Source organism: Anas platyrhynchos, chromosome 1 (genome assembly GCF_047663525.1).
Source record: "Anas platyrhynchos isolate ZD024472 breed Pekin duck chromosome 1, IASCAAS_PekinDuck_T2T, whole genome shotgun sequence".
Taxonomy (NCBI): domain Eukaryota; kingdom Metazoa; phylum Chordata; class Aves; order Anseriformes; family Anatidae; genus Anas; species Anas platyrhynchos.
Window position 1 is genome coordinate 89,909,362 of NC_092587.1, and position 13,036 is coordinate 89,922,397.

Genomic DNA, 13,036 nt, shown 5'->3' on the forward strand with positions numbered 1-13,036 from the left:
GAAAAAGGAATTTGAGTTGTGAGATTTAATCCAGATATTATTTAGAAAACATAACGAGATATAAGAAGGGACCTTAAGAAAACAACCAAAAAGGTTTTTAATACGCTGCAAAGGTATCAAGTTTCAAGGTCTGGATTAAAATCACTTAACAGGCAAAATAAAAGACTGTCAACGCATAGACCACCTTTGACCAAAGTTACAGATGAGCCCTCCCAGAGTATAGTATACATGAAAATAAGTACATATGTATAGACATATATAATACATATATACACACACATACATGTACATATACACCCCCCCCTATATACCTATATGTATATATTTCCCTACTGAGGACAGGGAAATTCCTACTTCATTAATAAAACACAACCTATGACAAGGCAAGGGTCTATCACGGAAAATATTTTCACACACCAAGGTTGATTATGCTTACACATTTTATCCCATAACTATGATTTTTGTTCCCTTGGCACCGAAACCACAGGTTCTCCTCTTTTTGGTACTTACATGTACAGCTCAGAAATCTGTAGGCTGGATTAACAACAGAGTGAGATTGTTACCTACCAAATTGAGCTACCAAAAGTTATTCTGCTAGGTTATACAACTAACATTTATGTTGGTTCACAAGACTGTCTTCATTAGCTGTACTACTTAGCACTCAAGACAAGCCATAATCTAACCCCCAAAAGTCTGCTTTTCAGTAATGATTAAAGTTCCTAACATTAGAGTACTTCACCCAGTTCCTCGGAAACTTACTATTTTCAACCAGTCTGAGACCTCATCCACTTGTTGTTCTTGATCAGCCAGCATTTAACAAACATCGATAACAATGCCACCCACACTGGTCTGCTCCTTAATCTTTGTCCATAAACTCTCAGCTGGCTCATCACTCATCCCTATACATTCCAGCTGCCCCCTCACATGAAGGACATCTTCACCTTCTCATCTTCCCAGCCTTGTCCTTCCTAAAGAGGCTGTATCACTCCACTGCAACTGTTTGGTCATGCAAGGCATCCCACCACTTCTTGCCACCTCAGCAGTCCCCATTGTATGGCTTAGCAAGTTTTTCAGAAACGATCACCACTATTTTCCTCTGCTACATTTGCTGCTGGTAAAGTCAGCCCTGGAAATGAATTGAATATGATCACTAGTGTAGATCCTCTCCTGACTGATTCCTGGAGTATCAAATAATGGTATTAATACTCTTCATAATTATTTCTGTGGGCTGTAATCTTCTCAGATTTCACACATCAAGCAATATAAGATCTAACTGTCATTTGGACCGACAAAAAGTTTTTAATAAGAAATTATTGGCAATGTTAAAATAAGCAAAATTTCTCCTCCTTTATCTTCGTCCCATCATACATAATCATATAGATATTAACACACGACAGAAGTACTGAAATCTGTCACACTCTTGCAAAGGAAGTAACAGAAATAAACAAATCCCATCTGAAACATGAATACATCTTGCTGGACCCCATACAATCTCTTGTAAGAGATGTAGAATAGGTATAGATCTACAAACAAAATGCGATACACAAATAAAAGTAGCCATCTTCTCAGCTTGCCTGGAAGAGAAACTTTCATTTGCTTTCATCTTCATCCTTAACTCTTCCTCCCTGTTTTAGCTGAATGGGATAGACATAAAATGATTTTATGTGATGGAAAGAAAACATATGGATTCACTGTAATTATTAACAGTCTAAATTAATAGTTGCATCAGAAATGAGGGAAAAAAAAAACACTCCAAATTATTCACAATGAATAGGCTTTTAAGTGGTTGCTCTCACTTGCCTCTACTGTAGAAAATGTTCTGTTTGTGAATACTGTTTCCACACCTGCAAATTCCTTCTCCCCGACATGAATTAAAACACTCAGAACACTAGTATGTAAAAAAGAAATAAAATAAAAAATCTTTCAGTAAAGTTCAATACTATAAAAAATACAAGATGTTTCATAGTTCTGCCAAACCGTGCCACTAGAAATAGAAATATACAGTGCATAAGGCATGTTCTCTCAACTCCTAAGATTTCCCAGCCTGTAAAAACTTCACTAAGGGTGTAATTATTTCAGTGGAAACTTGCCACCATGAGAACTAAAAACACTGACTGTAGTGATAGAATTTCCTCAATTCATTTCAATAAAAAGCAATCAAAACAAAGTTCAATTTAACAATTTGCAAGTCACAATGGTTTGAGTATTAAAAACATAAAGATGGAAAACAAGATTTACTTTTTGGAAAACGCAATTATTTGTAGTGCAGGAATTCAGAAACGTCAATTTTTCAGAAATGTCAATTGTCCCCTTGTTTAAGTGACATGCACATAAAATTTGCAGTTAGTCTGTGATGCACATCAGAAGCTGTAAGATTGCTTCTCCTTGACTGTAAATGTTTAGAGAAACCTCTATACAGATTCTCCTGCCAAATAATACATGGCAGGCTGAGATGGAGTCAGGTAGAAGGGGGAAAGGTGTGCGATGCTGCTTCTCAGACACAGCATGGTCCCATTATCTCTGTGATATGAAAAAATCATAGTGTAATGCAGTCTAATAGCTAGTACAAAAGAAAAACACTATTCAAATAAAACATAACTGAAACAGCCCTGGGAATGCTATTCACACCTGTGAATGTTAGGTTGGCATTTTAGCAAAAGGTGGCATGCCTCATTTCCTGCATGCTAGAGCAGTTAACATTCAATGAAAATGTATTTTCAGCTACATTTTCTTTGTGTGCAAAAACCTGTCAGCATTTAACTGCTTTTTGTTTTGATTCTTTATTTGTTTTGTCAGGGGATGTAAAAAGGGTACACTTTATCAGAACAACATTTGCTGAACAGAACTTGTCTTCCCTCTTACAATAAATACTAATCAAAAGATTTCAAGGTTCACTTCTTTTTCAGCTAGGACTGTATAAAACGTTAGAGCTCTTTCACGAAGTTCCATAAAAAGGATTTTCTCTCCCTCTCTTTCTAATGGGCTGTATTTCGTTCATTAGAGGGAACATCCAACCCAATGACTGTGTGGACTTGGAGAAATTTTACCTCCTCCTTTTTCACTAGACAGCTGAAAACTCCATCAATTCAAACAGAAGTTATTATGAGCAGGTGAGGAGTACTGCTCTGTTCATTGTTAATTGCTGCAATAAATGAAGCAAGGGAAAGACATAAAGAGCCCACAGTCACCAGGACAGTCTCTCTCCATATGCATTTGTGCAATACTATGTTTAATGTTGGCATTCTTGAAATCTCTGCATAAAAGAGCCCTAAGTAGTATTTTACAATATTCTGACCTCACTTAACCCCACCTGTGATACACACAAAGTGTGAAATAACGGCAGAAATAACAGCAGCAAAAATAATCTCATCATTTCAACGAATCCGAAAGAGTATGATTATAATCCATAATCTATAAAAATCTATGCAAGACTAAGCGTGATACAGATGACTGTTTCTATCCTTTCTCTGTTCAACGTATATAGTTCTGCTTTTGCTTCTTTTCTTTCCCTTTTTTAAACACCCTACAGTACAAGACAGTGATACCTTTTCTTTCTCAGCTAGAGCTATCCCTTTTATTACACCAGATTATCAAAAGATTATGAACACTTCAAAGAAACAGCCCCAAGGTTTTTGCTTTTGGAATTAAGGAAACCTTGCTTCCTGCTACAAGAAGCAAAAGTTCTAGGAAGGACTGTTTTCATATAGCAGTATGAACAGCACTGCCAAAAGTTTCAGTGATATTTTTCCAATTGTTAACCAAATCTCTTTTTAGACAGGTTACCAGAAAATGCTAGCACTGTTAAATATTTGGGCCCAAAAAGTTAGATACTGAAAATCTTATAATGTGAATGGTTTTACAGGATTTTCAGGCTAGGTCAATTTGTATAAATATCATGGGTTTATTTGGACATGACACTAAACAAACAATTATGCCTTGGAGAAATAAGAGCATTTCAGATTGTTGTCATAGATAAAACACTATAAAACCTAAATCATTCTTGCATATAGGAATGTAATTCTGTGGTTCTGTAATCAGTCTTTTAAAGAGACTATTAACACATTCATTTATTTGTTTATAGTAAGACATCATTAGAAGCACAGCACCCACTTAATGCTAGATAGGAATAAGGGAAACAGTTTGAATTATGGTTTCTCAGACACTGTTTCACAAATTGGCAAATGAAGTTAGTGCATTGTTTCCAAGTTTACTTCAAAGTAACAGACGCTGACGTATGTGAAAAGATGTCAAGTATCACACCCCTGATGGCTACCAACAAAGTTTGTGAAGCACTTCCTAATGTAGTTTTCACTTGTACATGATCACTAATGATCACTTTCCTGGCTTAAAAAAAAAAAAAAGTAAAACGATGGAAACGAGTTGAAGAGTCAGAGGTTCTGAAAAATTAGAGACTGACAACCAATAAATCTTTCCATGTTTAAATAAGCTTTCAACATATGCTCTCACAGCAGTAACTCAAAAGCATCCGAAATTCAAGAAGTTAATTTGTTGCAGCATGTTTTCCTTAAGGAATTCTGCTAAGTTTAAAATATATGGTCTATGACATCTGCAACACAAAGTATGATTACGTTGCCAGCCCGCAGTGACACAGATTTGTAGATATGCACAGAAGATGCATGCAGATAACTTTCTGAATTTAAGGTTTTAAAAATACTACTCTGTGCTATACTGTATTAAGAGTAAGTATGGATTTTTCTTTCTCCTCCCCCCCACCCCTTTTTCTAAATCATCAGACAAATCATGTAAAGCACAGGATCTGCACTACTTGTAAATATGACATTAGAATATTCCTATTACAGGCAAACAAAATTTAAACAATATGAATATTAACTCGTCCAAAGCTCTTAACTTAGATATACTTCATGGCAATAAATAAATAAATAAATAAATAAATACCTTCCGGTTCAAAATTTGTATTTCACAAAAACAAGCCTGCTTTTATTTATTTATTCATTTATTTTATTAATAAAATAAATAATTCTAGCTGGAAACCCTGCTTTTGTCTTGCACGGAACACTCTTCACACACACACACAAAACCCATAACAGACTTCAGACGCTGCCTTTTACAACCCCTTGCTCTGTTTTGGAATCTGTGGAGTTGTTCTAGCCAAAGGGAAGGCCAAGAAAAGTCTATACAGTGGTCTATACTCCTTTTTTTTAGATCTAAACAGCCACTAAACATAGTCGCCTATGTTTATTATTACAGCTCTGTCCATTAATGGTTGCTTGAACACTGAAAGGCAGGAGAAGCAAGTCTCTCCCCTCTCTGAAACACAAAAAGAGGCACTCAGCATGACTGTGCAGCAGATTATCATGGCTTTGCCATCTTCCTTTACCAAGTACCTCATACTGGTGTTAATCAACAGAGTATACCGAGAAAACTACCTTAACATTGTTTGAGAAACATTTCTGGTGTTGTGCAGTTTCTATAAGTTACATAAAACTAATTAAATGATTTTGGGGGTTGTTTTTGTTTGCTTTGTTGTTGTTGTTGTGGGTTTTTTTTGGTCGTTTGTTTTTGTTTTTTTGCATTCTAGTGCTTTTGATCAGAGATGATAACCATTTCGAGGAGGCTTTAAATTTGACTTTGTGAGGAAATTCCAACCAAACACAGAGCAGTGATTATCTTCACTTCTCCATGGAATAAGGGTTTGGGGTTATCTCAAGGAAATATGTAGCACTCCATTGTCTCATGCCCTTAACTTCCAGAGAGTTACATGAAAGAAACCAAAAGATGATTTGATTACAAATGACATGGGAAAAACTTTTTCTTCATTGGAGTTTCTTAAAAAGCACTTTGTAGGTACAGAAGAATGCTATGTGCTCTCAATAAACGAGCAATAGTTTCACTGAAGCAATATGATACCGATGCTCTTTGACAGCATGGCACCTCTTATTGAAAACTCATTTGCTCACAAAACCTGATCTTCTAAGGAATATTCCACTGAAGTCACTTGCACTAGAGAATACTTTGGCTGACAGACCCATGCTGTTCCATATGGTTTCCGTCTCCTGAGTCAGTAACATGGCCAACTAGCTTATATTATGCAATATTTGTACAAAAGCCTAAAGGCCATCCAGAGATGGTAAAATCTGAGGCTGAGAACAGTTGACTCCAGATCATACAAACTTCCAGACCTAAAACTTGGTGGGATGTTAACGAACACAACTGAGTGAGGAGGTCATAATTGCCACATACTGCCAATGTCAAAGTGCAGAGGTTAATCGCTGAACTATCTTGAGGATAATTAACAAAACATTTCAACACATCACTAAGTAGAACATGCCAGAAGAAGAAGGATCAAGTATGTGAAGTACACTGCCCTTGCAGTAGACACAAATGTCGATGAACCAATTGTCTGATTTTCAGTCTTGCACTTTTAACGCAATGCTAGCTTGCCAAGGATGGGCTACTTCCTAAATATTTCTTATCATAAATATATAATTATCGTTCAAATTGCTACAATAAATTCATATTTTTTCTTCTATATACTGTCTGTAAGTATACTGGAATCCTATCTTGGCTTGGCATTATAGATACATACACCATGGTGACATGGAGAACTGCTTTCTTCACTTAGGCAGATCATGAGCATTTAGATTCATTAAAGGTAAATAAAACACAAGCATTACATAGGTGATTTTTTTTCTCCATTATCTTTACTGCTATTCACGGGTGTTGTACATCTTTACAGAGTTGAAGTACACTGAGATATTTAAACAAAATGAACAATATATCTCTTATGGTCTCTTATGGGGCAAAGTGGAAGTAAATAGGTGGTACTTCAGCCCAACAACACTCCATTAAAGAAGAAGGCACGTTAAAAGCAAGTATCCAAGAGGAATCAGCTAACTGGACTAAATATTTAACTGAAGAAAGAGAATTTTGGGAGATGCATACCATGACCTGTTGCACAGCCACAGCAAAAGCAAGACTCACACAGTAGAGTAGCAAACATATCTTCTAAACATAGCAAAACACTGGTAGCACTGCGCTAAAGGGAGAACATTACACGTTGTGTTAAACAGTTTGTTCAAACTTCGAGTCAATGAATGTCCAAGAAGAACATTCAGTTACTGAGGAGAAAAATCAAACTTGATGAAAGCATAGTGGTTGGTACAGGATGTATGTCTCTTCTAAAGGGTTCTCACTTCCCACTAAACAGCTGCTGTAACTTTGTTGATGACACAGAAGATAAGTGGCACGGTAAAAAACAGTGCTAAAATCATTGTGTGGGCAGAAGACTTCACAGTCTTCTCCACAATCAGCTCACTTCTTTCATTTCTAACAATACGAAATGATTTGCTTCTTTATTGATCAAAAGAGGAAAAATTAAATCTATGAACAACCTAAACCTTTTTATTTCTACTAGAAAGAAATGCAATTAAGTTACATGCTTAGACATTTCCTAATATTTCATAACAAATTCCTAATAAGCATTAGTATTGTGTATAGTCTCTGAAATACCAGTTGGTGATAAAGATCCAAAGGTGTTTGGGAGAATTTTTTGAAGCTTGAAAAGGGTTAGTTCAAAATTTTGGGGAGGTAAGAAAAGGGCATAGTAGCTACACGTTGTTTTTTTTTTTTTCACATGATCGAAGTCTGATATCCAGTTTAATGGTGTCAAGGAGATTTTTATTATCAACACCAAAGCAAGCAGATTCAAGGTCTAAATTAGACAGCTATAGAGTTTGTCTAAATAGAAATTTTTAAAGGTAAAAACTGTTCACAATAATGCAAAAATTATTAACAAAGATTATTAACAAAAGCAAGCATTAACAAAGCAAGATGATGCTTTCAAATGAGATACTGATGCATCTCGAAAATGGGTGCACAAAGTTCTTGTTTTCCAAAACACTGCTGAATTGAATGGAGCTTTACAGGAGGTAAGCAAAGACCCCCCAAAATTGTATTTTGTCATAAAGGGAAGAATACGAAAAGGAACACCAAAATGACAGAGCATGGAATACATCAAGTTCAACAAAGTTTCTTCCAACTTATTCAAATACAAAGGAAGGTAGATCCAAATCCACTGGTTTACAAACAACGGATCTACGGTGAAACAGCAAGACTTGTACTTCAGCATGTAGGTATCTGACTAATTTCCAAGCAAGGCACGTAAAGGCTCAATAATCATGAAATTAAGTAAAGGAGAAAATTTACTTCCTATTCAGAACTATTGCTTCCACTGTTTTCATTTCCACTGTCAGATTCTTTCAGCCACACCAGATAACAACCTGCACAGCTTCAAGCTTGAAATGCTACATTAAAAAATGATCATCACAAAAAATCTTTTCTGTTATTTTACCTGTCACTAGCACAGTTACTTGTTGCTGTCCAGTCATGTTGAGGGTTCACTAGGATGCCCCAAGAGAGAAACACAGAGGTTGGGGTGAGAGTGCCAACTACCAGCTGCAGAGGCTTTTGAGTCTTGGTCCGACCTAGAAACATGCAATTCCAATTACAAGTTAGTTTCTCTTGCAGTATGTAGGGGAAAGTTTTTGCAGTCAGATACTCAAGTAAATAGAGTAAAAAATCAAAGAGAAAGGTACAACAGCTTGCTCTCTTTATCACAGCCAGCACTTCTAATGTATGATTTAAAAACAGTGGTTAGAGACAGTGTCTGTGATCTGTTTGTTTACTTCTCACTGAAAGGAAAACACATGGAAGAGAAACTGCTCCTTCCCTGAAGCCAACTGAGCAAGAACAGAGGAAAAAAATATAGAATGAAGTTTGCAGAAAGGAAAGAAGGATACAACCAGAAGGCAGCAGGAGCACAGATTAGGTTACCACTTAAAAAAAGCAGATATCAGAAACACAGTCAAGCCCCAAAGGCAACAGAAAGACTAACTTTTCAGGAAGTTGTACAGAATGTATTTCAACCTTTGAAGAAACTGTAATATTTTACTTCTAGACTTATGGATACAAGGTAAATCGCAAGGAAAGAACCCATCTTGCTATTATTTGGTGGGCAGGAGGGACACTGGTTTACAAAATTTTGTTACACTTTTATCTTTTAATAAGCTTTCTCTATTACTCATTTTTCAGATTACGAAAGCTTTTTTGGTGTTTTTGGTATGAAGTTAATCTGCATGTAGCTTAAAGTTGTGGCTGTCTCGGACTGCATCACTGAAGGTGTTATACATGGTTCAGGACATTACTCTCATTCCATGTAATAGAGAAATAGTGCCTTGGCAGGATTCCTAATAACACTGCAGTTGTGTCCACAAATAATTCATACTGTCTGCAGCACTTTTCATCAAGTGTGTAAAAAGGACTCTATTCAAATGAGGCTTAAAAGCTAATAGATGGAAACAAAGAAGTGATCTAGAGCAACAACTTTGAACCTGAAGTCTGTGGACTGCTACAAGCCCAATGAGAACCTTCATTGTATGATGAGTTAAATAGAAATTCATAGATTCCTTACATCACTCTACATACTTGTAATATCTAAAGGATCCGTACCTCCTCATAATATACAGGTGACCACAAGCGTACCAAAAGTTTATAAGCCATGAATCTAAGGGTTATGTTTTGCACTGTTGTGAAACAAATCTAAGTTTCTTTTCATGCCTTTTGATCCCTAATACCTGTTCGCTTAGCAAGCCCAAAGCAGGTTTGACCTGTACTTTCAACCAATGTGCGTTTAGACACCTTAACTGTGTGGGTTTTTACTGTACATTGATGATGAACATGTCAGAGAAGTAAAACACTCTCTACCTAACAGAGGAAGTATGATATGCTTTAAAATACATGTACTATGGAGGCAAATATCCAAATAGCTTTCCTGGTTTCCAGACCAGTTCCCAGGCTCCTTCTCCATTGTTAAAGAAACAACTAAAACAATCAGTCTGGTCATTTACCAAACCATTTGGCAAATCTTCTGTCTACAGTGAAATCCCTTTTTGACCACTTTCTGAGGAAATACAGAAAATATGCAACTTAAAAACAAACAAGAAGAAAACCCCACAAGCTCTCATGTAACTGGAACTCATACTGTTGTTGTTTTTTGTGACCTACATATGATTTTGATTTTGTCTTATTATGCCATTTGTGACCAATTAGAAACTAATGATTTATGTACTTTAAAACCAGGAAGTATGTGATCATCTATTTTGATCTATATGAATACAAAGCATACAACTCTGTATTGATCAGAGCTTGAACCAGAATTGTAAACAGTCTTCATATGTAAATTTAAAATTGCAGCGACACGGATTCTACTGCCATCCTCAATAACTTGTCCAGTTTAACTACTCTCACTACTAAGATGACCTGCTGTAATATTTAGTTACCATTAAGCCAACGGCTATTCTTACACCTTTATCTGCTCGACTGAAAACTCAAATATCAGTCTTGTTTGACAAACCAGTTTCTGTAGACTATAGATACTAGAATTAATAATGTCCATATATATGTACAAAATTGGACACATTTTTGGTCCATGTTTAAATATATTCATGTGTTTAAATATACAAACACACCCATATATAAACATGGTGGGTCTGAAAGGTGAATCACTTTTCAAAATGTTTCCCAGTATTCAGTTCTACGTTTGGCTGTGAGTGAGCAGAAAATAATTCCAACCAGGAACTTGAATGAACTTCCTATAAAGATTTCTAAGTCTAAACACATACATATATACTAACAACTTATTATTTGCAACAGGACAGTGATCTTGAGAGACATCCTTGTACCAATGTAAGGAACTAAAACTTAACAATATTAATGGCATGATCAATGTCATGTAGAAAGTCTTTGAAACAGACAAGAAGCAAGTTCAGATTTCTGCTGTGTTACGTATATTTTAAGCTAGAAGCATTTCTTTTTCCTTATCTGCTTTGTATCAGCAAGCACTGTAGGAGTGCTGATTTACATACACACAGGCCGCCATTTCTAATTAGAAAAAAAGAGCATTACCATAACCGTGGATAAAGGAATCCTTAACTGGCAGTTTAGGAAGAATAACTTAAATCCACCAAACCATTGTATTTCAAAGCTTTTATTTTTTGTGTGCATTTATAGATCTCTTTAAACATCAGAAATTAATATTCTGAATTTCAATTCTCATTTATAAGAACTTTTTACAAGAACTATCCTTAGATTTTGAGCAATCTTCATGTGAATGCCACATACATGACTAACTGCTGACTAGGAAACACTGTCCTACATTTCACCTTCATATGGAGTTCATGCATCCCAGTCAGACACCTACAGTTACAAATCCCTTTTCAAAGAAAACCAGTAAAAGCAAGATATTGTCCTCCTTAAACTACTTGAAGAAAGAGATGCAGTAAAATACCTGAGCAAGATTTCTTGTTATTTGAAACACGTGCTGGTCTTACTGAAACCAAATACCGGGGCTCTGCATCTGTAAATGAAGAAACAAATAATGAGTACGGTGTTGCTGTTTATTTAAGAAAGGGATTAACCTATACTTCATAACAAAAACGTAATATTCAGTAAAGGATTGACACATTATCCAGTCTTTGTGGTCTTTAGGCATGTTTGTTCCAAGGTTTATTCACCAATCATGCAGAAGTATTCTAACCACTAGAAAGAATAACATATCCTTGCAGTAAAGATTTTACCATTCTTTTTGACTGAGACATAACAAATAGGCGAACTTGCCAGGACATACATGTAACACTTCAACCAAAACATTATTTAGAAAGCAAAGGAGAAGAAAAGCTCAGATGAAGAGGAAAAAAGAGAGAGTTGCTTAGACAGCTGCCATCATTAGGCTACTAACAGTCTTTCCTCTCTTACGAGGTCCAGGTGTAGTGGGTTTACGTTGCAAGGTTTTGGTAGCAGGGGGCAGGGGCGGTGTCTGTGAGAAAGATCTAGAAGCTGCCCTATGTTTGGTAAGGGTCCCACTGCTGACCAGAGCAGAGCCAATAAGCGATGTTGTTTTGCGCCTCTGTGAGAGCATATTCAAGACAGGGGAAAAAATGCTGCGCCACACAGCAGCTTGGAGAGTGAGAGGAGTGAGGAACAGCCTTGCAGGCACCAAGGTCAGTGCAGAAGGAGGGGGAGAGGTGCTCCAGGCGCCAGAGCAGAAGTCCCCTGCGGCCTGTGGTGAGGACCATGGTGAAGCAGGATGTCCCCCTGCAGCCCATGGAGTACCACGGTGGAGCAGGGTTCCACGCTGCAGCCCGTGGAGGAGACCACGGTGGAGCAGGTGGCCCTGCACCGACGGAGGCTGCCGCCTGTGGAAACCCCTGCTGGAGCAGGCCCCAGGCCGGACCTGTAGCCCGTGGAGAGGAGCCCACGCAGGAGCAGGTGACCTGGCAGGAGCTGCTGCCCATGGAGGACCCAGGTTGGAGCAGTTTTCTCCTGAGGGATGGACCCCGTGGTACAGACCCATATCTGGAGCAGTTCTGGAAGAGCTGCTGCCTGTGGGAAGCCCACGCCGGATCAGTTCATCAAGGACTGCATCCCGTGGGTGGGACCCCACAGCACAGGGGATGAGAGTGACCGAGAAGGAGCGGCAGAGAAGAAGCGCTGTAGACTGACCATAACCCCCATTCCCCCGTTCCCCTGTGCCGCTTGGGAGGAGGAGGTGGAAGAGGGTGGATGGGGGGGGAAGGTGCTTTTGGTTTCTTTCCTCTGTTTCTCACTTCTTTAGCTTGTTAGTAATAAGCAATAAATCTTACAATCTCCCTATGCCAAGTCTGTTTTGCCTGTTAGAATAATTACTGCGTGATCTGCTTGTCTGTATCTCAAACTTTGAACCCTTCTCATCTTATTTTCTCCCCGTTCCTCTTTGAGGAGAGGAGTGAGAGAGCGGCTGTGGTGGAGCTTGGCTACCCACTCGAGCGGAACCATGACACCAGCACGTGAACAGTAGAGATGAAGCACACCAGAGGAAATTTTGCTGACCTACTGAATGGTATAATAATATCCATATAACACTTTTAAATTGTTCTAGTGGAACTGAGAAATTTTATTAGGGTACCAAATCTTACCTCTTTGATATACTTGCAGACTAAGTGAAAGCAATGACTGGAGG

The 13,036-nt window shown here is 37.7% G+C and overlaps 1 protein-coding gene across 42 annotated transcripts in view; it reads right to left on the reverse strand.

Moving 5' to 3' along the window:
- LOC101801420 (target of Nesh-SH3) overlaps positions 1-13,036 on the reverse strand; it is a 154,056-nt gene that overhangs the window by 107,750 nt on the left and 33,270 nt on the right. For all 42 annotated transcript variants that reach the window (XM_072023550.1, XM_072023541.1, XM_072023509.1 and 39 more), the window contains exons 3-4: positions 11,327-11,395; positions 8,333-8,465 (exon numbers count right to left, since the gene is read on the reverse strand). In XM_072023550.1, the coding sequence (XP_071879651.1) occupies positions 8,333-8,465; positions 11,327-11,395 (202 nt within the window). The remainder of the gene's footprint in view (positions 1-8,332; positions 8,466-11,326; positions 11,396-13,036) is intronic.